This window comes from Ictalurus furcatus, chromosome 7, assembly GCF_023375685.1.
Source record: "Ictalurus furcatus strain D&B chromosome 7, Billie_1.0, whole genome shotgun sequence".
Lineage (NCBI taxonomy): Eukaryota > Metazoa > Chordata > Actinopteri > Siluriformes > Ictaluridae > Ictalurus > Ictalurus furcatus.
Genome location: NC_071261.1, coordinates 33,190,407 through 33,218,385, shown reverse-complemented (window position 1 = coordinate 33,218,385; position 27,979 = coordinate 33,190,407). Strand labels below are relative to the sequence as shown.

Sequence of the window (27,979 nt, the reverse complement as noted above, 5' to 3'; positions counted from 1 at the left end):
CCACTATGGATTCTACTATACTAACACGAACACTACAGATACTACAACATTAACAATACCACAATAGACATTACTTTGCTATAATAATACTATCCCACTATTTATATTATTCTATAAAAGACACATGATAATATTATACCACACATACTAAAGTAGGTTCTACCATAATAACACTATACAACAGTAGATTCTACTATAGCACTGCAGATAAAACTATAATATACTAAAACTCTAGACATTCCTATTATATACAAGGTGAATTCCCACTCAGAATAAAATGTTTATGAAGTGTTTTCACTCGTCTGTATTCAGCATTATCATTGCCTTTTGTATCGAACCACATCAATTTACCACTAACCATGAACCACTAGTTTTTAAATCCACAATTAATAGCAATCATGGCATGAAGATGATTTAGATTTGCTGTGGTTTACGTCACCTACGTTGTGTCTTTACTGGGAATCGCTTAGAAAAAAAATGAATAGAGATTGATACATACAAACACACACAAATTAAAAAGTAACAGTGACAATTTAACTTACCCATTTCCTGCATGTAATCCTGTTGAGCTGGATGACTTGTAGCTAAAATAGAAAACAGCAAAACTTTACATTTACTAATACTATACCACTGCAGTATAAATACTACTATACTAACACTCTAGCACTATAAATACTACTATACTAACACTGTAGCACTATAAATACTACTATACTAACACTGTAGCACTATAGATAATACTATACTAACACTGTAGCACTATAAATACTACTATACTAACACTGTAGCACTATAAATACTACTATACTAACACTGTAGCATTATAAATATTACTATACTAACAATACCATAATAGTTATGGGTACTCTGCCATTCTAACACTATCCCACTATTTATATTATTATAATACTTAAGATAATGCTGTATTAGATACACAAATGTAGGTTCTACCATAATAACACTATACAACTGTAGATACTACAATTCCATTGCAGATAAAACTATACTATACTAACACTCTAGACATTCCTACACAACTATAGATATTAGAATACAATTAAGTATACTACTCTAGATACTAATGTAAATATTAATATACAAAGCAAAATGCTGTTTATTTGATTAATTTTCTTACGTTCTATATTGGATGAGGCAGTAGAAACTGGTTTGTCAGGGTCTGGTTGAAATGATAAAAGATCATATTAAACTTAACAGGTAATTTATACTAACATACAAAACCATACAACTGTCTGTAGTACTATACTAACACTTTAACTTTATAGATACTATAACACTAATACTATACTACTATACCTACTACAATACAAACACTGACTTTATAAATATTACTATACTAACACTTTAACATTTTAGATACTATAACACTAATACTATACCACTATACATACTACAATACTAATGCTGTAACTTTGTAAATACTACTATACTAACAATACCACAGTAGATATTACTCTACTATACTAACATTTTTATATACATACATGTACAGCATTAGGCAGACGCACTTATCCAGAGCAACTTACATTTATCACATTTATACCTCAGAATACTATCCCTCTATTTATATTATTATAATATTAAAGTACTAGAGATCATTCTGTATCATGTATACTAATGTAGGTACTGCTGTAATAAGACTATACAACTGTAGATACTTCTATGCCATTTCAGATCAAATATACTATACTAAAACTCTATACATTCCTATAAAACTATAGATATTAGTGTACAATAAACAATAGTACTATAGATATTTAATATAAATACTAAAACACAACCAGAAATACTGTATACAGTGAGGGAAAAAAGTATTTGATCCCCTGCTGATTTTGTACGTTTGCCCACTGACAAAGAAATGATCAGTCTATAATTTTAATGGTAGATTTATTTGAACAGTGAGAGACAGAATAACAACAAGAAAATCCAGAAAAACGCATGTCAAAAATGTTATAAATTGATTTGCATTTTAATGAGGGAAATAAGTATTTGACCCCCTCTCAATCAGAAAGATTTCTGGCTCCCAGGTGTCTTTTATACAGGTACCGAGCTGAGATTAGGAGCACACTCTTAAAGGGAATGCTCCTAATCTCAGCTTGTTACCTGTATAAAAGACACCTGTCCACAGAAGCAATCAATCAATCAGATTCCAAACTCTCCACCATGGCCAAGACCAAAGAGCTCTCCAAGGATGTCAGGGACAAGATTGTAGACCTACACAAGTCTGGAATGGGCTAAAAGACCATTGCCAAGCAGCTTGGTGAGTAGGTGACAACAGTTGGTGCGATTATTTGCAAATGGAAGAAACACAAAAGAACTGTCAATCTCCCTCGGCCTGGGGCTCCATGCAAGATCTCACCTCGTGGAGTTGCAACGATCATGAGAACAGTGAGGAATCAGCCCAGAACTACACGGGAGGATCTTGTCAATGATCTCAAGACAGCTGGGACCATAGTCACCAAGAGAACAATTGGTAACACACTACGCCGTGAAGGACTGAAATCCTGCAGCGCCCGCAAGGTCCGCTGCTCAAGAAAGCAAATATACATGCCCGTCTGAAGTTTGCCAATGAACATCTGAATGATTCAGAGGACAACTGGGTGAAAGTGTTGTGGTCAGATGAGACCAAAATGGAGCTCTTTGGCATCAACTCAACTCGCCGTGTTTGGAGGAGGAGGAATGCTGCCTATGACCCCAAGAACACCATCCCCACCGTCAAACATGGAGGTGGAAACATTATGCTTTGGGGGTGTTTTTCTGCTAAGGGGACAGGACAACTTCACCGCATCAAAGGGACGATGGACGGGGCCATGTACCGTCAAATCTTGGGTGAGAACCTCCTTCCCTCAGCCAGGGCATTGAAAATGGGTCGTGGATGGGTATTCCAGCATGACAATGACCCAAAACACATGGCCAAGGCAACAAAGGAGTGGCTCAAGAAGAAGCACATTAAGGTCCTGGAGTGGCCTAGCCAGTCTCCAGACCTTAATCCCATAGAAAATCTGTGGAGGGAGCTGAAGGTTCGAGTTGCCAAACGTCAGCCTCGAAACCTTAATGACTTGGAGAAGATCTGCAAAGAGGAGTGGGACAAAATCCCTCCTGAGATGTGTGCAAACCTGGTGGCCAACTACAAGAAACGTCTGACCTCTGTGATTGCCAACAAGGGTTTTGCCACCAAGTACTAAGTCATGTTTTGCAGAGGGGTCAAATACTTATTTCCCTCATTAAAATGCAAATCAATTTATAACATTTTTGACATGCGTTTTTCTGGATTTTCTTGTTGTTATTCTGTCTCTCACTGTTCAAATAAATCTACCATTAAAATTATAGACTGATCATGTCTTTGTCAGTGGGCAAACGTACAAAATCAGCAGGGGATCAAATACTTTTTTCCCTCACTGTATATGATCAATGTATTTACCATTTCTAATGGGTGAGGGAGGAGGAACCGATTTGTCAGGCTCTGGATGAAACAATAAAAGATCGTATTAATCTTAACAGGTAATTTCACCCTTATACTAGCACATACTAAAATCATACAACTGTCTATACTAGTACACTAACTCTATACCGCTATGGATACAACTATACTAACACTGTAGCACTGTAAATACTAGTATAATAACAATATGACAATAGTTACCCTGTCATTCTAACACTATCCCACTCTTTACATTATTATAATACTAAAGATAATGCTGTATGATATACACAAATGTAGATCCTACCATAATAACACTATACAACTGTAGAAACTACAATACCATTGCAGATAAAACTATACTATACCAACACTCTAGACATTCCTACACAACTATAGATATTAGCATACAATAGACTATACTACTGTATATGATCAATTCACTTACCGTTTCTAATGGGTGAGGGAGGAAGAAATGGATGAAACAGTAAAAGATCATATTAAACTTAACAGGTAATTTAACCCTTTTACCAACATACACTTCTGTCCTAAAGTATTGAAACAGCAAGGCTAATTCTATTGTTCTTGCTATACACTGAAGATATTTGTAATTTGAGATCAAAAGATGAATATGAGAAGATTGGTCAGAACTGCAGCTTTCATGTCCTGATATTTACATTTACATTTTACTGCATTTGGCAGATGCCCTTAGCCAGACCAACTTATATATGTCATATATATATGTCATGTATACATCTGAGCAGGTGAGGGTTAAGGGCCTTGCTGAGGGGCCCAACAGTGGCAGTTTGGTGGTGCTGGGGTTTGAACCCTTGACCTCCCGATCAGTGACCCAGCGTCTTAACCACCACGGAGTTCCACTCCTCACATCCAAATATGTTAAACAACTTTGAACATGGCAACCTTTTGTTTGAACCCACCCCTTTTTTTTAATGTGATCAAAAATAATGGAACATGTCACTGACAGGATTTTCTTGCTTCCCAGGTGTGAACTGTTAGATCAGTGGTTCTCAACCAGGGGGTGTGGAGATATCAGAAGGGGGACACAATTTTTTTCAAGAAAAAAACAGACAGGGCATCACTTGGGTACTCGGTGTATTTTATTGTTTTTGAAATAGAATGTGCATAAATAAAAAACCCCGCGTTCCCTCTCCCTCTGTATTTTCTTTTGTTGGGGAGAGGCGGAGCTTAGCCTGCCTTTTATCTAGCAGGCTATACACTGCAGACCAGCGTTGCCAACTTAGAGACTTTTCAGACCCCTGTAGCGACTTTTTTTGTCGCCTACAGACAAATCTAGCAATTTTTTGGGTAAACCTTTGCAACTTTCCAAATATCACCAGTACAGTCCTGCAAGCGCGAGGTCTCACTTTACGCTGCACTCACACCTCTCTCTGCATCTGCTCTGTTCAGTGAGGGGCTGAGAGGCGGAGATTTAACAATGTCATGGATAACGAGACGCGCCCTTCATCCCAATTTACATCATTCACATGCGAATGTTTTTGGAACGTGAGACGAATTTAATGCAACATGTTTTACATGTAAAATAGTCCATGCTATTAGAGCCTAGTTCTCTTATTCAAAGTAGTTATAGTGTTCAGGAACATTTTATATCATTCATGTGCCATACCTGTCCGTTATATAGTTTTATAAAAGTTATTTTAAAAAATCATAAAAGTTATGAAAAGTAATTAAAAAAGTAAAAAACACAAAAGCAAACAAATCTATCTATCTATATATCTATCAAAAACAGACTCTCTCTCTCTCTGTATATATATATATATGTATATATATATATATATATATATATATATATATATATATATATATATATATAGGGGGGGGGGGGCATGCCACAAGATAGGGAACGCTTGGGGGGGCTTTAGTTGCAAAAGGTTGTGATCCTCTGTGTTAGATTGATTGTTTAAACAATAAATAGCTCTGAATATCTACTCTTGGTTTGAGCTCTGGGTTTCACCTGTGGAGATTGAAAAAAAAAAATCTAGCTATCTATATATCTATCAAAAACAGACTATATATATATATATATATATATATATATATATATATATATCGATAGATAGATAGATAGATAGATAGATAATCATTATGCTTGGTCTCCTCCAATGGGGGGGGGGGGGGGTGCCACATGATAGAAAAGGTATGGGGGGGCTTTATTTGCAAAAGTTTGAGAACCTCTGTGTTAGATTGATTGTTTAAACAATAAATAGCTCTGAATATCTACTTTTGATTTGAAACATTGTGACAGCTTTGAAGAAAAGCCCAAAAACAACAGTCAGTGACGTCACCAGCACCCTCCACAGGGCAGGGTGAAGGTCTCACTATCCAGTGTCTGAAGAAGACTTCGAGAGCAGAAAAGTAGAGGTCAAACCACAAGACGCAAACCGCTCATCTGCAGTAAGAATCAGAAAGACCAGATTGGAATTCACAAAGAAATACAGAGATGATCCACAAAAGTTCTGGAACCAAGATGAACCTCTACCAAACTGATGGAAAGGCCAAAGTGTGGAGAAAGAAAGGATCTGCTCACGATCCAGAACATACAAGCTCATGGTTCAAGCATAGTGTCATGGCTTGGGCTTGCATGGCTGCTTCTGGAACATTCTCACTAATCTTTACTGATGATGGAACTCATGATGGTAGCAGCAGAATGAATTCAGTCTAATCACTTCAAATTTACACACATAACGTATTTTACCTTTGTTTTTATAAATATGAACAAAAACATATGAACTCATAAACATAAACAAAGATATGTTTTTTTTTTAAAAAATGAAACCAATGTTAATTCTTTGTTGCAAAAACATCGTCTTTTTTTAAATTCATGTAGTTAGCTATTAGTTTGTTTGTTTTACTTTTTTATTTTTTAAATGTTGCTATCAAAAATGTGAAATGAACATGAATGTCTTTGGAAATTGCTCTTGCGCATTACATATGGAATTAATTTAACAGAAAACACTGAATGTTCTCAACACAACACAGTAGATGACATTTTTATTTGTAGCAATGATTCACAGCGGCACATGTAGCATCTGAGGGCTGTTCTGAGATTGCGGAGACAAGCAGGACTGACGGTGAACCCATAGAAGTGTGCAATTGGATGGGTGGAATTGGGAATTGGGACTGGATGGCCTGGAGGTGAGACAGTTCCTGGGGCTGGCCTGCTATTATCATAGGTTTATGCCTAATTATTCGGATGTCTCCAGCCTACTGACTGATCTCACTAAAAAGAGAGCGCCAGATCCGGTCCGGTGAACAGAGCCGTTCCAGCAGGCTTTTATTCATGTAAAAGCTGCACGCTATGGCGGACCATTCTCATATTCTCCTGACTTCTCTCTCCCCCTTTGTTTTGCAGACACACACATCAGACAGATGGTCGGGGGCTGTGTTGTTCCAGGATGTGGAGGGAGATGAGCGCCCCGTGCTGTACATCAGCCACAAGCTCTCAGTGTGAGAGAGTAAGTACAGCGTGATTGAGAAGGAGTGTCTAGCTATCAAATGGGCAGTCCTCACCCTCTGATACTATCTGTTGGGACAAGCCCACACCGTCTGTTTGAACAATGCCTGCTCCAGTGGCTCCACTGCATGAAGGATGCCACTACGCAGATAATTCATTGGTGTCTGGCACTTCAGCCATTTAAGTTCAGGGTGGTCCACAGGCCGGGGGCGCAGATGGCTGTGACAGATATCCTCTCTCGGAAAGGTGGGGGGAGTCGGTGGCAGGCCGGACGGCTCCCCGGTCTGAGACGGGTGGTGGGGGTATGTGGAAGTGGGGGCATGTTTGAGCGCAGGCAGAGGTGGAGAAAGTGAGTGGTAAGGATTACACACCTGTGCGGAATTTGGCTAATGAGTGCTCTGTGTTTTAGTGAGAGGCGGCAAGGATAAAGAGGGGCCATGGGAGAGAGACAAAGAGGGGCACAGTAAAATAAAAATTTACAGAAGTTACTGGAATCAAGTTGTCTTGATGTTGGACGTTCGATATTCGCAGATATTTGCAAATTAAAGGACCGTCTCTAAAGTTACATACGACATTGTTATACACGTTTCTAACTCCAATAGCATTTAAAGGGAATGACTTACAGTCATAAAACCAACTGTAAAGTATTCATGAATGTCTCAGCTATGACACACACCTTTTAGATTTTTGATATTTAATAAAATAAACTATTCAATTATGTGTAAAATATGCCATGTATTTCACTAGCAAATGGGCTCATACACAAAATCTACCATGATATAAAGTTCAATAGCATTTGAAAGGAATGACTTAGAGTCATAAAACCTACTGTAAAGTGTTCTTATAGGTGTCAGCTATAACGCACACCTTTTAGATTTTTTTTATATTTAAACCTGCAGTGCATGAACCAAAAAACCTACATCTATCCACTATCAATACTGCTATACTAACTCTATACCAATACTTATACCATATTTCTATATTAACACTATACAACTATAGCTACTACTCTGACATCCAAACTGTCACGTATCAAGAAACTCTGGACTCCACTTCCCATCAGCCACTGCACTGCTCTAGTTGTCACATGACCACCTGCACCTGATTCATGTTTTGGTTAATGAGCACTCATGTGTATATATAGTCCTTGTCTGCACCATTAGCTGGTCTTTCGTTGTCTAAGACTCACGTTGTTTATGTCTCGGTGTTTGTTGCTTGCCACAGTGTGTTTCCAAGTTGTCATAGTGTATTCGTTTCTTAGTACGTTTCCTTCAATAAAAGTCATTATCTGCACCTGCTTCTGGCTCAACCTCGAATTGTGACAGAACGAAAGACCTATAATCAGAAGCAGCAGATCGCCAGGATGGATAACTGGGGCGTCAGGATGCCACCAATGTTAGTGGAGTACTTTGCCACGTTACGCCAACAGTCGGAAGATTACCAAGCTGCGCTACGAAAGCAGCAGGTCGCCAGGAATTACCTGGGCTTCAACTTACCGCCTATGTTCATGAAGGACTACGCCATGCCACGCCAACAGGAGGAGGAGTCCAGGTACAAGGGGGAGTTTGTGGTCGGGGCTAATACCATCTCCCACCCTCCCTCCCCTATTATGGCTCTTGTTCAGCCTGCCCACTCTGCTGAGTACGTCGCTCAGTCCGCCTGTTCAGCTGAGGACGTCGCTCTGCCTTCCTGCTCGGCCGAGGTCGTCGCTCTGCCTTCCTGCTCGGCCGAGGTCGTCGCTCTGCCTTCCTGCTCGGCCGAGGGCGTCGCTCTGCCTTCCTGCTCGGCCGAGGACCTCGCTCGGCCTTCCTGCTCGGCCGAGGACCTCGCTCGGCCTTCCTGCTCGGCCGAGGTCGTCGCTCGGCCTTCCTGCTTCACTGAGGATGTCACTCTGCCTCCATGTTCCGCTAAAGACGTCGCTCCTTTTCTTTGCTTCTCTCAGTATGTCGCTCCCCCTTCCTGCTCCACGGAGGACATCGTTCCCCCCTCATGCTCCGCGGAGAGCATCGTTCCTCCCTTGGGCCTCGTGGAGAACCTCGCTCCTCTTCCTGGCCTCGCGGAGAACCTCGCTCCTCTTCCTGGCCTCGCGGAGAACCTCGCTCCCCCCTTGAGTCTCATGGAGAACGTCGCTCCCCTCTCCTGTCCCGTGGAGGACGTCGCCCTGCGTTCATGCTCTGCCGAGGACGTCGCCCCGCTTTCATGTTCAGCTGAGGAAGTATCTCAGCCTCCCTGTGCCGTTGTGGAAGCCGCCCAGCCTCCTGGTTTTGCTGGGGACATGTTTTCCAGGGGGCCAGGACCACCCAATGGAGGACGTATAATTTTGGGCGCCCTTGGGGGAGGGTTCTGTCACGTATCAAGAAACTCTGGACTCCACTTCCCATCAGCCACTGCACTGCTGTAGTTGTCACATGACCACCTGCACCTGATTCATGTTTTGGTTAATGAGCACTCATGTGTATATATAGTCCTTGTCTGCACCATTAGCTGGTCTTTCGTTGTCTAAGACTCACGTTGTTTATGTCTCGGTGTTTATTTCTTGCCACAGTGTGTTTCCAAGTTGTCATAGTGTATTCGTTTCTTTGTACGTTTCCTTCAATAAAAGTCATTATCTGCACCTGCTTCTGGCTCAACCTCGAATTGTGACACAAACACTCTACTACTATAGATACAATAAACACTAAAAGATCACATTAATGTTCACAGGTAATTTAAACTTTATACCAACACACACTAAATCCATACAACTGTCTATACTACTGCATTAAACTGACAATATCCCAGAGTGGCTATTGCTATACTAACAGAACAATTCCTATTATTAAAAGGAATAGCATGAGAACCGTGAATCTGATCAGAAAATAAATAAATAAATAAATAAATAAATAATGTTTTGTTCATCATTAATCATTTCTTAACAAGAACACTTATTATAAATAATAATAAATATTTATATATTTATATATTTTTATTTAATGGTGTGTCTCAATTCAGCAGTGTTACTCAAATTGAAACGGGCCTGTAAAAATACAACCACTTTATTTTTTAATCATTTCCTGGGTGGAAGAATAAAGCACAATTCTCATCCAGTTTCTACTGGTCTGCTGTTGATTTTGTAAATTAAATGTCATAATATTAGCGTGATTATTTATTTATAATAAAAAGCTTTATTCCTCCTGTCCAATTACAGGAAGCGATACATAAAAAGGATTTTTATAAACTAAATATGAACTATTATTAATGGAGAGAGGATTCCCCACCTTTAGGTTCGACCCAGCTTGTAAACGAGCGGCTGTCAATTATTTTCATGGATTTCTGCACCCACTGATCTCTGGGATTTGCACACACATGGCGACCACTTTTTAGGGTAAAACTGCAGAGGAGAGAGAAGATATACGTCAGTGTAAAACTGCAATAAAGACAGAAAATTAAACACTCTCATGTGTCCCAAACCTCCAAAATTATTTTTGTTATATTCTAATAAATTTCAAAATCTATCAAATGTGCTTCATGGTAATTTAAAATTGTATTATAATAAATGTATGATATTTTATACAACTATAAACCAATGATGTACGTAGAAAAACAATAATTTTCTTCTTTTTAATTATTAAAATAAAATAAGGGGGTGAAAACTTACATGACTCCAGGATTTGAGCAGTGAGGGTCTGTTACTCTGTACGCTATAATGAGTCTTACAGGGATTCGATGTGTCTGGTAACGGAAACAGAATTTCCATGGTACACTTGCATCTGTGTGAAAACATTAATGTATTTATTTATCAATCATGGCTTAGCACTCTGATTAAATGTTCGATATTCGCAGATATTTGCAAAATAAGGGACCGTCTCTAAAGTTACATACGACATTGGAATACACATTTCTAACTTCAATAGCATTTAAAGGGAATGACTTAGAGTCATAAAACCTACTGTAAAGTGTTCTTATAGGTGTCAGCTATAACGCACAGCTTTTAGATTTTTTTATATTTAACCCTACAATGCACAAACCAAAAAACCTACATCTATCCACTATCAATACTGCTATACTAACTCTATACCAATACTTATACCATAGTTCTATATTAACACTATACAACTATAGCTACTACTCTGACATCCAAACACTCTATTACTATAGATACAATAAACACTAAAAGATCACATTAATGTTCACAGGTAATTTAACCTTTATACCAACACATACTAAATCCATACAACTGTCTATACTACTGCATTAAACTGACAATATCCCAGAGTGGCTATTGCTATACTAACAGAACAATTCCTATTATTAAAAGGAATAGCATGAGAACCGTGAATCTGATCAGAGTATAAATAAATAAATAAATAAATAAATAAATAAAATAATTTTCTGTTCATCATTAATTACTTAACAATAACTTTATCTGTCAAAAAATCATTGACAATATAATCATTAAAATTATACGCACTGTGTACAAATACTAAATCTCATCACTTCTCAATTTGTTTAAATATATATATTAGAAATGTGAGGCAGTATACACAGTTTCTCATTAAATATTTATATATTTTCATTTAATGGTGTGTCTCAATTCAGCAGTGTTACTCAAATTGAAACGGGCCTGTAAAAATACAACCACTTTATTTTTTAACCATTTCCTGGGTGGAGGAATAAAGCACAATTCTCATCCAGTTTCTACTGGTCTGCTGTTGATTTTGTAAATTAGATGTAATAATATTAGCGTGATTATTATTTTTATTCATGTATTTGTTAGTAATTGTTTTTAATGTCAGTATCAAAGATGACATTGTGAACACTGTAATGTCTTTGAATATTTTCTTTTAAAATGTCTAATGTTCCTTTTTCTAAAATCAGAAACAAACATAATATATTATTAGAAATGTTCTTTATGCCCACAGCCCATAGTTTTATTCACTTAAATAACACTAGAATAATTCAAGCAAAACATTACTTTAAAGTTGATTTATAGTAAAAAGCTTTATTCCTCCTGTCCAATTACAGGAAGAGATACATAAAAAGGATGTTTATAAAATAAATATGAACTATTATTAATGGAGAGAGGATTCCCCACCTTTAGGTTCGACCCAGCTTGTAAACGAGTGGCTGTGAATTATTTTCATGGATTTCTGCACCCACTGATCTCTGGGATTTGCACACACATGGCGACCACTTTTTAGGGTAAAACTGCAGAGGAGAGAGAAGATATACGTCAGTGTAAAACTGCAATAAAGACAGAAAATTAAACACTCTCATGTGTCCCAAACCTCCAAAATTATTTTTGTTATATTCTAATAAATTTCAAAAACTATCAAATGTTCTTCATGGTAATTTAAAATTGTATTATAATAAATGTATGATATTTTATACAACTATAAATCAATGATGTACGTAGAAAAACAATAATTTTCTTCTTTTTAATAATTAAAATAAAATAAGGGGGTGAAAACTTACATGACTCCAGGTTTTTGACACTGACGTTCTGTTTTTTCATAGGCTGTAATGCATCTTACAGGGATTGGATGTGTCTGGTAACTGAAACAGCATCGATCTGGTCCATTTGCATCTGTGTGAAAACATTAATGTATTTATTTATCAATCATGGCTTAGCACTCTGATTAAATATTCACTAAGAAATTTTTTTAAATGAGATGCTTTTTTTATCTAGTATATTTGAAATTAATTAATTAATATTATTTTTTTAGAACAGCACAGTAGTGCTATAACAGCTGCTATAATGTCATTCAACAACATTACACATAACTATAAACGGGTTAAAAGCGAGACGTGTCGTTCGTTAATAAATTAGAAATTGCAGTTGTTGGTGCGTTGCTGTGGTATAAGAATTCCTCTTGGGGATGCACTGTTTTAGGAAAATAATCAACGTTGGGGTTGTAAACAGTAACTCCGCTTCATCACACCACCCCATCAGTCAGTGTTTTACTGTAACAGCACATCACACACTGTGGTTTATTAACGCTGGATATTTTCAACAACCTCATCATCGTTTTAGGGATTTCAGCGACATTATAAACCAATATAATATTATGTACAGAAAACTACGTAAAAGTGAACTTTATCTTACTGTTGGCCGTTGTGATGGACTGAAGGTAGGCGAGAACCAGCAGAACCAGCAGGAGAGAACAACAGAACATGATGATGATGATGATGCAGATGAATGATGAGGAGGAGGATGGTGAGGATATGAACACACTCATATAAATGCAGGTATCAACTCAGCGCTCGTCTTATGAGAAGAATGATAGAGAGTGGTTTGGGTTGAGGAGCAATGTTTAGACCACAAAACGTTCCGCTTTCAGTAAGGAAGAAAAAAACAGACCTCTTCCACAGGAAATCCAGCTGTGGTTTTCAGTTACACTGAGACAGCTCTGAGCAGCGTTTAACACTTCACAGCCAAACTTACTCTATGATACAATCTAATAAATATAAATAAGTGCAGTTTTATTGGAGTGGAACAGTAAAGAGTCCATCACACCACATCACACAATAGAGAAACAGAGTCTCTCATTTAGAAACACTGATTTATCAGGGAATAAATAAAAATATCACTAACAAACTACCATTTAAGTAAACATTCTAAAGGAATTTAGTTATTAGCACGGCCCGTGCTTCTTTATTCCTCTGAATGTCTTTGTAGTGTGAAGTGCTAAAGAACAATATTCTCTTTTATCTTTAAAGGTAGTTTTAATAAGAAATGAATGTCGTTCAAGTTAGAAAACTGAAAACTATTTTCATGAACAAGACTGAACATGTGAGAGAGAGAGAAAGAGTGCAGGACATTGTGTGAGAAAAAAAGTATAGCAGTACAGAAAGTGCTGTTTGTGGTCAACTGAAACATGTATATATTGGGGGGGGGGGGGTGAAGCGGTAAAGCAAAGGAGATAGAGATTAGCACGCTATGTAGCACATACACCAAGTGATTGGTCAAGTAATCTCTGCATTGCTCTGAGCTCAGAAGTATTGAGTGGAATGGAAATCATTCATTGTAAAATGATTTATGTCAAACCATTGTTCTGTTGTCCAGTTGTTAGTTCACACATTTGAATTTTAGATTTCTAGATTTGCACAGAATTGTCAAATTTAACTATGAACAAACACAGAGCAATATATATTCAGTTACTATATATACACAAAGATAATAAATATATACAATATTACAGTAAAAAATGGTTCATGTACATCCAAATGTGAAATGTCAGGTGTTCATACCACAGAAAGTTAGATTTCTGTGTAAACATCATAGTAATAGATGTATAGCATCATCTCGCCATATCCTCTGTACAGTAATGTCTGATTTTGTGTCTGTCACAAAGTCACACCACTGCAGAGCACTCACTGCACGCTGGCCTTGAACCTGCCAGTAGTCTTTCTGAGTTTCTTTGAGTTTGGCTTGACCCTTATGGATTTAAATAAATGAAGCCTGACCTATACTGCCAGCAGACCTGCTTTTTTACTTCCACCAGCCCGAATAGGAAGATTTCAGATGGATCGTATACTCTCTCATCTGGACTGACTCCCAGATGTGGTGCATCTGTGTGAACAACAAAACCACAAGGTAGAAGACTAACATTGGCTGTTTCAGAATATTTTTTTCAAAATATCTGGCTCAAGTTCAAGTCCATGTTTCATAGCACTTGTCTGTTTTGTGCCCTTTACAATTCGTGCTGCTAATGACTGGCTAGCTGATTCCCCAAGCACCTCCCGGAACCTACTTGCAGTGACCCTTGGTTGACGTACTTGTGGCCAGGCAGCACATTTTGACTGTAGTCTAGTACCCTGTTCAATCTGACAAGATAAGTTGTGGGACACCTTTATAGACTCCAGATGAAGGGATTGATGGTGAGTAGGAACAAAATTAAGATTAGTAATAAACTGACTACCACGTACGGGTGGACTGGGGAAATTTACATCGGGGAAATCTGCAGCCATGGGTGGATAGTGGACTGCCACAAGGTACAGGACCTAACTGTAAGGGTACAGACTATATTTTGGATATGCCCTCTAATACAGGTGCCAGCAAAGGCTGTGGGTGAATCTGCTCAGTTTTGCTCCGGAGGACAGGATGTGGATCTGGAAGTGGACCTAAAGAAATCAATACAAACTATTAGTCTTAAACTACAAAAATATGTAAAAACCTATAAAGGGTTATAGCTGATTATGACAATATACACACACACACACATATGTTCCACCCCAACACGCATTATATTTACCTGTGTCCTTGGACGATGAGATCTCTCTGGTTCACTTGTGCAGGCCACTGTTGGTGGGACAGATTTTAGACGAAGCTGCACATCGTGGGCGTCTGATACAGCAGAGCTGTTAGATGGTTGCACAGCCCTTTTCCAGCCGCACAGATACATGCATAAGCAGTAACACAACGCTCAACTTGTGACTCTGAACACATCTGTATAAGAACACATCAGTTTAGTTAAAATGTTGTACTGTTGTGTAGTCATCTACATGAAGTGCTGAGTATGAATGCTGCAAAAGCAGTTAAATAAATAATTGTGACTAATCTGTAACCGCAGAAGTCTAAAAGAACATGTTATCACACCAGGACAGGTTACACAGGCATTTATCTAGAGAGAAAACTGCAAGCGTAGTTTGTACAGAATTGTAAAAGTGAACTATGGATGCCCGATGGGAGTTGTATACAATTGTAAGAACAAAAACAGAGCAATATACATCCATCCATCTTCTATACCACTTTATCCTTTTCAGGATCACAGAGAAACCTGGAGTCTATCCCAGGGAGCATGGGGCACAAGGCGGGGTACACCCTGGACAGGGTGCCAATCAATCGCAGGGCACAATCACATACACACTCACACACCCATTCATACACTACGGACACTTTAGACACGCCAATCAGCCTACCATGCATGTCTTTGGACTGGGGGAGGAAACCAGAGTACCCGGAGGAAACCCTCGCAGCACGGGGAGAATATGCAAACTCCACACACACGGCCACGGTGGGAATTGAACCCCCGAAGCTGGAGATGTGAGGCAAACGTGCTAACCACTAAGCCACCGTGCACCCAAGATAATAAATATATACAATAATACATTTTTAAAAAATTGTTCATGTACATCCACAAGTTTTTGTTTGTGTTAAACATCACAGTAACGTAATGCTAATCATATTCTGGGCACAGTGTGTAGAACCCGCTCTTCCTCTCTCATCTCCATCATCTTCTCTTTTTCTTTTTCCCTCAGTCTCATCCTGTCCCTGTTGCTTCCCTTCCCAAAGCTGAGCTTTAATTGATGCAGTCTTTTCATCTTCATCTGTGTCAGTAAAGAAAGTAATCATGGGGTAAACTGATATTTATTTGTAAATGTTACCGGCCTCTGCTAGGATAATCTTTCAATGACAACAAAAATATATAGCAGTACATCATCATTTTAAGTGTCATTTCTTCAGTGTTGTCACATTAAAATTTATAATCAAATATTTACAAAAATGTGAGGGGTGTACTCACTTTTGTGAGATACTGTATATTATAATTCTTCAACGCTTATCTGACTCGTTGTCAAGGTTGTTTCAGATCAACACCTGCAAGTGACCACTAGGTGTCACTGTTTGAGAAGCCTCGACACAATACGGCACATTTTCTTCAACTTCGTGGTGTTTCAGTGCTCCACGAAGCCTCGCTCTGACCACCACTAGTTAAATAGCATTTACAGGATTTATTATTTTTTTAAACGAAAAAATAGTTACAGATATGACTGTTTTTCCTGGGAAAACCCGCTAACCCCCCCCCCGGAAACAAAATAAAAAACAGTATTCTGCGCATGTTCGGTGACCTGTAATGGTTTTGTAAGGGGGCGTGTTCGCCACGCCCCCAGAAACGCCCATTTTACTTCGCAGTACTGAACCCCCTGGACTTTAGTAAACACCAGTGTGGAAACGCTGCTCAGATCTTTCCTCTTATCAGTTTATAATATCTTACTGAAGTGATATCATTAATGCCGTTATTTCCGCATCATCACCACCTTCAGCGGTCATGTCCTCCGGTTCTCTCCTGCTGGTTCTGCTGGTTCTGGGCTGCCTTCAGTCCTTCACAGCGACCCAGGGTAAGATAAAGTTCACCTTTTCAACTTTATAACATGTCGCTTTGTACATATTATTATCTGTACTTGTGATCACTGATTTAAATCAGTTCACATGCATTCACTGAAGCACTAAGTAGACACTAGTAAGAAAGTAAGATGACTTGTAGTAGAAAGTTAAAACATCTGGACTGGTGCCATTACACGTGTTTGTCGTGCTGTTACAGTAAAATACTGACTGACAACCATGAAGATGATTGTTTTCCTTTTATTTATTAAAGAACATCAGCACCATGGTTTCATTTAAATATACACCAGGCAGCATCTCTTACCAGATATAAAATCACCTCATGTTTACAAAGCCATGACTGATTCAGTAATGATTTTCCCCTGCAGTGGCAAACGGACCAGAACGATGCTGTTTCAAATTCCAGATATATAAAATCCCTCTATGAGTGATTAAGGGGTATGAAGAAACTCCGGCTCACTGTACAAAAGCTGGAATTGTGTAAGTTTTCAACCCCTTGTTTCATTTTCATAAATAATAAGAATATGTTTCCACATATCAATCGTTATTGTATGATTAAATATATTATATAAATTTATAGAATATAATTTTAAATCTTGATAGTATTAAAAATGTATTATAATAAAAGTTTAAACAATGTTAGAGGTTTGGGACGTGTGAGTGTGTTAGATTTTCTGTTTGGATTATAGTTTTACATTGACACACACACACACACACATATATATATATATATATATATATATATATATATATATATATATATATATCCTCTCCTCTACAGTTTTACCCTAAACAATGGTCGTCGTGTGTGTGCAGGCCCTGGACTTCTGTGGGTGAAGAATCACATGAAGAAAATTGACCTGCACTTTTTTGCAGAGCCGATCCAGTGGTTTTAATGTTATGGATGATCTGTGTATCTGCTAATAATGTTAGATAATAACGTCACGACACATCTGTGTTATGACTACTGTCGTGTCATGTCAGAATGCTGCAGCGCGCCTCGTCTTCAACCAGTCCAAGAGAACCCATGTCACACCCCTCTTCATCTCCCTCCACTGGCTTCCTGTAGCCACCCGCATCAAGTTCAAGGCCTTGATGATCACCTACAAGACCTTGTCAGGAACAGCGCCTCCTACCTCAACTCTCTCCTGAAGGCTTACGTTCCCTCTCGCAATCTGCGATCGTTTTGCGACCGACGTTTAGCAGTTCCAACTCAGCGTGGCGCAAGGTCCCTTTCCAAAACCTTCACACTAACTGTTCCTCAGTGGTGGAATGCACTTCCAATCTCAATCCGGACCGCAGAATCTCTCACCATCTTCAAAAAACAACTAAAGACCCACCTCTTCCATGAACACCTAACAAACTCATAATAAAAAAAAAAATGCACTTACACCTCTACTCTGCACTTTGTTTCTTCTGGAATTCAATTAATAGATCTCGTATGGTAGCACTTCTTGTATTGTTCTCTGCTTGATGTATCGCTTTGCTTGTATCTTTCTCATTTGTAAGTCGCTTTGGATAAAAGCATCTGCTAAGTGAATAAATGTGTCTGTTATGTTCTACACCCACCATCCACCCATTATTTACATTCAAATTTGAGTTATAGCTAATTTGTTCTACCTCCTTCCTTAAGACATGACAGACTGTTAAATATCTAGTATATCTATATTATATATAATATCTATATATAGTTAATGATTCGAAACTTAAATTTAAATTAAACTGAATAAAGTCTTAATGGTATCAAGAGAGCTACGTTAGCTGCTCTCATTATTATTATTATTTTTTCTAACAATGTTCGATATGCAGAACAGATCTAGAACCATTTATGTTCCAACAATGTTCCCTCCCTCGAGTTTTCTGAATGTTCTGAGAACGATCTTTATAATATTTATCATGCATCATTGCTGCATCCTACAGTACTGACAAACATCTGTAATGTTACTGTTTATATAGCTGGGAACATTCAGTCAGAGAGCTTTATTACAGCAGATGTTCTTAGAATGTTGCAGGAATGGTATTTCTGAATGTTGGAGACGTCTTAGAGCTTGAACAACTAGTAACATTTAAACCCGCTGAGTTCTGGATTCTGATTGGTCAGAAAGTGTTGATTAATTTCCTGTAACAGCGGCTCTGACAGAAGTGCAGCTGCAAATCACAGATTTATTTATATTAATGCGCTCGCTCTAGTACGTTATCGTTTCTATAGTAACAGCTCAGTCACAGGGACTCATTTGAAATGTATCCCCATTTTGAGAACTTCCTCGAGTTCTTAGTTCTTCAGTTCAAGGAGAACACAGAGGTCAGAGGTCATGGTCATTTTTACTGCATGAAACCACCACTTGAGGGCGCTGCTGTTCAGGATGTATAGAGAGCACACACACACACACACACACACACACACACACACACACACACACACACACACACACACACACGGGAATTCAGTCTCTTTTCAGTGAGTCAGTACATTTGACTCACTAATAAGAGTCGATTATTTCATCTTTCAAATGATTCACTGACATGTTTCCCCTAAAACTGAGAAAAGTTTGTGATATTATGGCCTGTGATTGTTATTTATCGAACAGTGGCCAGACCTGTTTCATAAAATCTTACTCTGCAGTCTGATTACACACTTCACCCTTCATCAAATGCCATTAACTCTAACCCTACCTCTTTATTCTCATAAGTAATGAGACAGTAAATGTTTTGTTTGTACACCACAGGAAATGCATTCCTCTTTAATTCTTACAGTCATGAACATATATTTCTGTATCTGTCAGTCTACATGAACTCTACACAGAGACGTCGACGATGTGAACTTCTGCATTAGATAATATCACGTCTCATAAGACCTTGATTATTGATTGATCTTCGTTCTTCTGCTATTTCTGTGAGATATAATCATCATCTTTTACTGTATTTAGTGATCGATTAGACAATTTGAGCCACTCGTAAGCTTTACATTAGTATAAAATACTAAGAAAAACATCTGCATAAAGGCAACAACAAATCAAACACAATTTTGCAGCAAAACAGGAACCCCTACATGGGAGAATGAAATCCAAACAATGAATCAAACACACTGATATACTGATATACTGATCTACTGATTAGCCTGATATACTGATATACTGATATACTGATTAGCCTGAAATACTGATATACTGATATACTGATTAGCCTGATATACTGATATACTGATATACTGATATACTGATTAGCCTGATACACTGATATACTGATTAGCCTGATATACTGATATACTGATATACTGATTAGCCTGATATACTGATATACTGATATACTGATTAGCCTGATATACTGATATACTGATTAGCCTGATATACTGATATATTGATTAGCCTGATACACTGATATACTGATTAGCCTGATATACTGATATACTGATATACTGATTAGCCTGATATACTGATATACTGATTAGCCTGATATACTGATATACTGATTAGCCTGATATACTGATATACTGATTAGCCTGATATACTGATATACTGATTAGCCTGATATACTGATATACTGATTAGCCTGATACACTGATATACTGATTAGCCTGATATACTGATATACTGATATACTGATTAGCCTGATATACTGATATACTGATTAGCCTGATATACTGATATACTGATTAGCCTGATATACTGATATACTGATTAGCCTGATATACTGATATACTGATATACTGATTAGCCTGATATACTGATATACTGATTAGCCTGATACACTGATATACTGATTAGCCTGATATACTGATATACTGATTAGCCTGATACACTGATATACTGATTAGCCTGATACACTGATATACTGATTAGCCTTATATACTGATATACTGATTAGCCTGATATACTGATAAGCCTGATATACTGATATACTGATTAGCCTGATACACTGATATACTGATTAGCCTGATAAACTGATATACCGATTAGCCTGATACACTGATATACTGATTAGCCTGATATACTGATATACTGATTAGCCTGATATACTGATATACTGATATACTGATGTACTGATATACTGATATACTGATTAGCCTGATATACTGATATACTGATATACAGATATACTGATTAGCCTGGTATACTGATATACTGATCTACTGATATACTGATATACTTATTAGCCTTATATACTGATATACTGATATACTTATTAGCCTGATATACTGATATACTGATATACTTATTAGCCTGATATACTGATATACTGATATACTGATTAGCCTGATATACTGATATACTGATATACTTATTAGCCTGATATACTGATATACTGATTAGCCTGATATATTGATATATTGATATATTGATATACTGATATACTGATATACTGATATGTTCAGTATATATTAATGATGGTATCAAGTATGTGACTAACATTGTTAAGTGCTTGAATGCAATCAAGGTGTAATTTTTTTTTAACTATATAATTTATGCATTAAAATACATTTTAATACATTTTACTGTCTGTAGAATAAATCAGTTAAATAATATCATTATTTATATTTATATAATATAAATATTTTATTATTATATTTATATAATCATCAGTTTATGTTTAAATATAAGTTATAATGAGTCTTTATGAGCCTTTCTTTGTCATATATATTCACTTATCCCAGCATGTTAGGAAGTTCGGGTCAGAGCGCAGGGTCAGCCATGATACAGCGCCCCCTGGAGCAGAGAGGGTTAAGGGCCCAATCAGGAACCCAGAGCCTTAACCATCAAGCCACCACTGCCCCTATTTATTTATTTATTTATTTATTTATAATAATGATAATGAGTACAATGATAACGAGTCAGCTTTATTACAGGAATAATCTTTATTCCTCCTGTCTGATTACATAAAAAGTGGATTTCGTAAAAGAAATATGAAAGACTTATTAATGGAGAGAGGATTGAAACACTTGTTTGAGTTTGGATCAGGTAAAAAAGCGCCGGTCAATTATTTCCATGATGTTCTTCACCCACTCGACGCCGGGGTCTGCACACACACGACGACCTTTATTTAGGGTAAAGCTGTAGAGGAGAGAGAAGATTTACATCAGTGTTAAACTGCAATAAAATCAGAAGCTCCAAGATCATTTATATTCTATTACACATAACAGTAAAGCAGCAAATTCATTCAAATATTTACACACAACAATAAACGAGGGGGTGAACGCTTACATGACTCCAGGTTTTGTACACTGATGCTCTGTTTCTTCATACGCTGTAATATATTTTGCAGGGATTTCCTTCTTCTGGTAATTGAAACAGCACTGTCTTGGTCCATGTCCATCTGCGTGAAAACATTTATGCATTCAGTTCTGTGATTAAATGTTCAATAATAAGATATTAGACACTTTTATATCTAGTATGAGATGCAGACTATTGCAGCTATTAAATTGTATTACGTCACAGGTGAATTCTGGACTGTGATTGGGTAGAAGATGTTAGAAGCTCTGACTGTAGCGCAGGTTTATATCAATGCGCTCTCAGTTTAACACGTTATCGTTTCTATAGTAACGGTTCACTCATGGGGATGTGTACTGCGGAGGCTGGTGAGGGAGATATAACGTGATATAACGTGAGTAAGAACAGGAACTAACTTGTTTCACCAACATTAAATGTTACTATAAATGGAAAAAAAATTATGAAAGGTCGTTCTTTAACTGTTAAAGATTGTAACCGTTGACAACATGTTGTGGTATAAGAGGAATAAAAGACTTGGGGCCGTGCTGTTACAGGAAAATAGTCACGTTCAGGGTGTTAGCAGTAACTCCGCTTCATCACACCACCACATTGCTCAGTATTTTACTGTAACTGTAAACACACAGTTTATTAACGCTAGTTATTTTTAGAAACCTGGTCGTCTTTTTAGGGAATTCAGCATCATTATAAACCAGAGTTTAGTGATACTTTTACTACTACTACTACTACTACTACAAATAATAATAATAATAATAATAATAATAATAATAATAATAATAACAAAAAGTTTTAAAAATATATTTTAAATAATATTTAAAACTTTATCTTACTGTGGGCTGGTGTGTAGGACTGAAGGCAGGTGAGACCCAGCAGAACCAGCAGAACCAGCAGGAGAGAACGAGAGACCATGGTGATGATGATGATAATGATGATGATGAGGAGGAGTAGGAGGAGGACGATGGTCACGATGTGAACAGAATGGTATTAATGCAGACTCATTCTTCAGTTTATATAGGCTGGTAAGGGGGGGGGGGTGTGGGGGGTGTGGTCTGGTCATTTGTAGGTGACAAAAAATGTTTCATTTTGACTAAGAAACAAAAAAAAGCCATTTCTGTCACAGGAAACCCGTTTGCGGTTTTCGCCTACAGTGAGGAAGAACTGAACGTTTAACACTTCATAATCAAACTCATCAACACACCACTGTACTAAACTCATACAATAAAGATCCAAACTCTACAGTTTTACTCACAGTGCCATTTGATCTCTTAGTAAGTAAGTAAGTAAATATTATTTATATAGCACGTTTCACACAGCAAAGCTGACCAAAGTGCTGCACAGAGTAAGGAAAATAACATAGAAACAGAATTAGACCAAATAAAAACAGACAATGGACAATAGAAAAATTGATTAAAAATTTGATCAAAAAGCCTGGCGGAGTGGCAGTGGTCAGTTGTCCAGTGGCAGTTGATTCCATAGACGGGGGCAGCAACAGCAAAAGCTCTATCCCCCTTTGTTTTTAACCGGGAACGAGGGACATGCAAAAGAAACCTATCAGAAGATCTTAGACATCTGTTTGATGAATGTGGTTTAAGAAGATCCTCGAGATAGGAAGGAGCTTGATTATTAAGAGTTTTAAAAACAAACATCAGAACCTTAAACTGAATCCTAAAATGGACTGGGGGCCAGTGAAGCGATGCTAAAATTGGGGTGACACGATCAGACTTCTTTGCCCTGGTCAACAGCCTTGCAGCTGCGTTCTGAACCATCTGAAGACGAGCCAGAGATGACTGAGGAAGACCCGAGTATAATGAGTTACAGTGATCTAAGCGAGAAGTAATAAAAGCATGAATAACCTTCTCCAAATCCTGGAAAGACAAAAATGTTTTGAGTTTCGAAATAATCCGTAGTTGATAAAAACTAGTCTTAACGACCGAATTTATCTGCTTGGTTAAGCATAATTCTGAGTCCAGAATGAAGCCAAGGTTCCGAACCTGGGAAGAAATTGAGGGGAAGTGATTATGAAGCTCGTTAATGAGACCATCTCTCAATCTCAGGGGGCCAAAAACAATTATTTCAGTTTTGTCTTCATTAAGTCGGAGGAAATTATTTCTCAACCATTTTTTTATGTCGTACAGACAGTCCAGCAATGGCTGAATGGAGTCACCAGCTTTCAAAGGAATGTACAACTGGGTATCATCAGCATATAAATGAAAAGAGACATTGTGAGCCCTAATAATATTCCCCAACGGCCGCATATATAAATTAAAAAGAAGTGGGCCCAGAATGGAGCCTTGAGGAACACCACTAATAATAGGACTAGAAGAAGAGCAGAAATTACCCAACGCTACCGAGAAAGACCTGTCCTCAAGATATGAGCTGAGTCATTTTAGGGCGGTGCCCTTGATACCAAACAGATGCTCTAAGCGCCAGAGAAGTATGTTTTGGTCTACAGTATCAAAGGCAGCTGTAAGATCTAATAGCATCAACACAGTATTTTTTCCAGCATCCACTGTGAGTAAAATGTCATTGGACACTTTTAACAAAGCAGACTCCATGCTATGATAAGCAGAGAAACCAGATTGTAAAGGTTCCAATAACATAGCTGAGTTTAAAAACAGGAGCAATTGAGATTGTACTACTTTCTCTAGCAGCTTTGACAGAAACGGTAGCTTAGAGACAGGCCAATAATTATTAAGGCAACCTTCATCCAAACCCTGTTTCTTAAACAAAGGTTGAACAATAGCATGCTTAAAACAATTTGGGACCACCCCTGCATCCAAAGAAGAATTTATGAACACTTGGATACTGGGGCCAATTTCAGAAAAGGTTGCTTTCATAAGCACAGCGGGAACAACATCAAGTGGCGTGGATGATCTCTTCATGCCATTATAACTGCACATGTGAGTTCAAGCACGCGTCAGTACATCTGACATCAAGTGAATAAAATGACATCTCATACTGTATGAAGAAACACGATTCAGGTGAAAAATGAAGCCACATGCACATACAGTGTCACTGTCAAGTTCATGTAATTCAAGTAGTGGTCACTGTGTTAAAAACTGGACTGTAAGAGCTTTAAAAGAATGGAAAAGAAAGAGAAGGGTGGGGGAGGGGTGGACAGGAAGTATGAATGTACTTCCCTCCCCCACTCTTCTCAAACTGAAGAATGAGTCTGCATTAATACCATTCTGTTCACATTGTGACCTTCATCCTCCTCCTCATCATCATCGTCATCACCATCAGCAGTCATGGTCTCTCGTTCTCTCCTGCTGGTTCTTCTGGGTCTCACCTGCCTTCAGTCCTTCACACCAGCCAACAGTAAGATAAAGTTTTAAATATTATTTAAAATATATTTTAAAAACTTTTTAATATTTAACCTTTTTGTCCCTATTATTATTATTATTATTATTATTATTATTATTATTATTGTTATTATTATTATTTTTTATATTTATTATTTTTTTATTACATTTTTTTAATAGTAGTAGTAGTAGTAGTAGTAAAAGTATCACTAAACTCTGGTTTATAATGATGCTGAATTCCCTAAAAAGACGACCAGGTTTCTGAAAATAACCAGCGTTAATAAACTGTGTGTTTACAGTTACAGTTTTTACTGTTACAGTAAAATACTGAGCGATGTGGTGGTGTGATGAAGCGGAGTTACTGCTAACACCCTGAACGTGATTATTTTCCTGTAACAGCACGTCCCCAAGTCTTTTATTCCTCTTATACCACAACATTTTGTCAACGGTTACAATCTTTAACAGTTAAAGAACGACCTTTCATAATTTTTTTCCCCATTTATAGTTACATTTAATGTTGGTGAAACAAGTTAGTTCCTGTTCTTACTCACGTTATATCACGTTATATCTCCCTCACCAGCCTCTCTTTATCATGTTAAAAAACCTGACACTGGAGACTCCTTCCATAAAAGTTAAATTAATATCTCCTTATACAAAACACACATATTTTTAAAAGTCTGTCTACGCGGAGCGTCCGCAGTACACGTCCCCGTGAGTGAGCCGTTACTATAGAAATGATAACGTGTTAAACTGAGAGCGCATTGATATAAACCTGCGCTACAGTCAGAGCTTCTAACATCTTCTACCCAATCACAGTCCAGAATTCACCTGTGACGTAGTACAATTTAATAGCTGCAATAGTCTGCATCTCATACTAGATATAAAAGTGTCTAATATCTTATTATTGAACATTTAATCACAGAACTGAATGCATAAATGTTTTCACGCAGATGGACATGGACCAAGTCAGTGCTGTTTCAATTACCAGAAGAAGGAAATCCCTGCAAAATATATTACAGCGTATGAAGAAACAGAGCATCAGTGTACAAAACCTGGAGTCATGTAAGCGTTCACCCCCTCGTTTATTATTGTGTGTAAATATTTGAATGAATTTGCTGCTTTACTGTTATGTGTAATAGAATATAAATGATCTTGGAGCTTCTGATTTTATTGCAGTTTAACACTGATGTAAATCTTCTCTCTCCTCTACAGCTTTACCCTAAATAAAGGTCGTCGTGTGTGTGCAGACCCCGGCGTCGAGTGGGTGAAGAACATCATGGAAATAATTGACCGGCGCTTTTTTACCTGATCCAAACTCAAACAAGTGTTTCAAAACTCTCTCCATTAATAAGTCTTTCATATTTCTTTTACGAAATTCACTTTTTATGTAATCAGACAGGAGGAATAAAGATTATTCCTGTAATAAAGCTGACTCATTATCATTGTACTCATTATCATTATTATAAATAAATAAATAAATAAATAAATAGGGGCAGTGGTGGCTTGATGGTTAAGGCTCTGGGTTCCTGATTGGGCCCTTAACCCTCTCTGCTCCAGGGGGCGCTGTATCATGGCTTACCCTGCGCTCTGACCCCAACTTTCTGGCATGCTCTGTTATGTGAATATATATGACAAAAAAAGGCTCATAAAGACATTATAACTTATATTTAAACATAAACTAATGATTATATAAATATAATAATAAAATATTTATATTATATAAATATAAATAATGACAAGTGTTATTTAACTGATTTATTCTACAGACAGTAAAATGTATTAAAATGTATTTTAATGCATAAATTATATAGTTAAAAAAAAATAAATTAAATTACACATTGATTGCATTCAAGCACTTAACAATGTTAGTCACATCCTTGATACCATCATTAATATATACTGAACATATCAGTATATCAGTATATCAGTATATCTGTATATCAGTATATCAGTATATCAGTATATCAGTATATCAGTGTATCAGTATATCAGGCTAATCAGTATACCAGTATATCAGTATATCAATATATCAGTATATCAGTATATCAGTATATCTGTATATCAGTATATCAGTATATCTGTATATCAGTATATCAGTATATCAGTATATCAGTGTATCAGTATATCAGTATATCAGTGTGTTTGATTCATTGTTTGGATTTCATTCTCCCATGTAGGGGTTCCTGTTTTGCTGCAATATTGTGTTTGATTTGTTGTTGCCTTTATGCAGATGTTTTTCTTAGTATTTTATACTAATGTAAAGCTTACGAGTGGCTCAACTTGTCTAATTGATCACCAAATACAGTAAAAGATGATGATTATATCTCACAGAAATAGCAGAAGAACGAAGATCAATCAATAATCAAGGTCTTATGAGACGTGATATTATCTAATGCAGAAGTTCACATCGTCGACGTATCT

The 27,979-nt window shown here is 37.4% G+C and overlaps 3 protein-coding genes and 2 long non-coding RNA genes across 5 annotated transcripts in view; 2 read left to right on the top strand and 3 right to left on the bottom strand.

The window, feature by feature from the left end:
* Window positions 1–161: 161 nt before the first annotated feature.
* Window positions 162–13,550, bottom strand: LOC128610533 (uncharacterized). The gene is made up of 8 exons (XM_053629906.1): window positions 13,018–13,550; window positions 12,387–12,498; window positions 12,007–12,119; window positions 10,570–10,681; window positions 10,190–10,302; window positions 3,440–3,481; window positions 1,136–1,177; window positions 162–584 (listed from the first exon to the last, which is right to left on the bottom strand). The coding sequence occupies exons 1-8, from the start codon at window positions 13,148–13,150 to the stop codon at window positions 436–438; spliced, it is 816 nt and encodes a 271-aa protein (XP_053485881.1). The 5' UTR covers window positions 13,151–13,550; the 3' UTR covers window positions 162–435.
* Window positions 13,551–13,562: 12 nt separating this feature from the next.
* On the bottom strand, window positions 13,563–16,748 carry LOC128610540 (uncharacterized). The gene is made up of 3 exons (XR_008386375.1): window positions 16,436–16,748; window positions 15,167–16,241; window positions 13,563–15,035 (listed from the first exon to the last, which is right to left on the bottom strand). It is a non-coding gene; the product is annotated as an uncharacterized LOC128610540 (long non-coding RNA).
* A 70-nt stretch (window positions 16,749–16,818) lies between these two features.
* Window positions 16,819–18,652, top strand: LOC128610539 (uncharacterized). Its single transcript, XR_008386374.1, has 3 exons — window positions 16,819–17,030; window positions 17,403–17,514; window positions 17,851–18,652. It is a non-coding gene; the product is annotated as an uncharacterized LOC128610539 (long non-coding RNA).
* A 3,249-nt stretch (window positions 18,653–21,901) lies between these two features.
* Window positions 21,902–23,279, bottom strand: LOC128610535 (C-C motif chemokine 3-like 1). The gene is made up of 3 exons (XM_053629909.1): window positions 23,087–23,279; window positions 22,233–22,344; window positions 21,902–22,082 (listed from the first exon to the last, which is right to left on the bottom strand). The coding sequence occupies exons 1-3, from the start codon at window positions 23,163–23,165 to the stop codon at window positions 21,986–21,988; spliced, it is 288 nt and encodes a 95-aa protein (XP_053485884.1). The 5' UTR covers window positions 23,166–23,279; the 3' UTR covers window positions 21,902–21,985.
* Window positions 23,280–26,316: 3,037 nt separating this feature from the next.
* The window catches only part of LOC128610751 (uncharacterized), a 32,900-nt gene continuing 31,237 nt past the window's right edge, over window positions 26,317–27,979 (top strand). Inside the window, exons 1-2 of the mRNA XM_053630169.1 lie at window positions 26,317–26,620; window positions 26,771–26,861. Of these exons, the coding sequence (XP_053486144.1) occupies window positions 26,487–26,620; window positions 26,771–26,861 (225 nt within the window). The 5' untranslated portion in view covers window positions 26,317–26,486. The remainder of the gene's footprint in view (window positions 26,621–26,770; window positions 26,862–27,979) is intronic.

Coding starts and splice junctions, on each gene's coding strand:
- LOC128610533 (XM_053629906.1), bottom strand. CDS start 13,150: ATGAGTGTGTTCATATCCTCACCATCCTCCTCCTCATCATTCATCTGC. Junction 12,499..13,017: donor GTCCATCACAACGGCCAACA/GTAAGATAAAGT, acceptor GTTTTCACACAG/ATGCAAATGGACCAGATCGA. Junction 585..1,135: donor TGCCTCATCCAATATAGAAC/GTAAGAAAATTA, acceptor TTTCTATTTTAG/CTACAAGTCATCCAGCTCAA.
- LOC128610535 (XM_053629909.1), bottom strand. CDS start 23,165: ATGGTCTCTCGTTCTCTCCTGCTGGTTCTGCTGGTTCTGCTGGGTCTC. Junction 22,345..23,086: donor GTCCTACACACCAGCCCACA/GTAAGATAAAGT, acceptor GTTTTCACGCAG/ATGGACATGGACCAAGACAG. Junction 22,083..22,232: donor TGTACAAAACCTGGAGTCAT/GTAAGCGTTCAC, acceptor TCTCCTCTACAG/CTTTACCCTAAATAAAGGTC.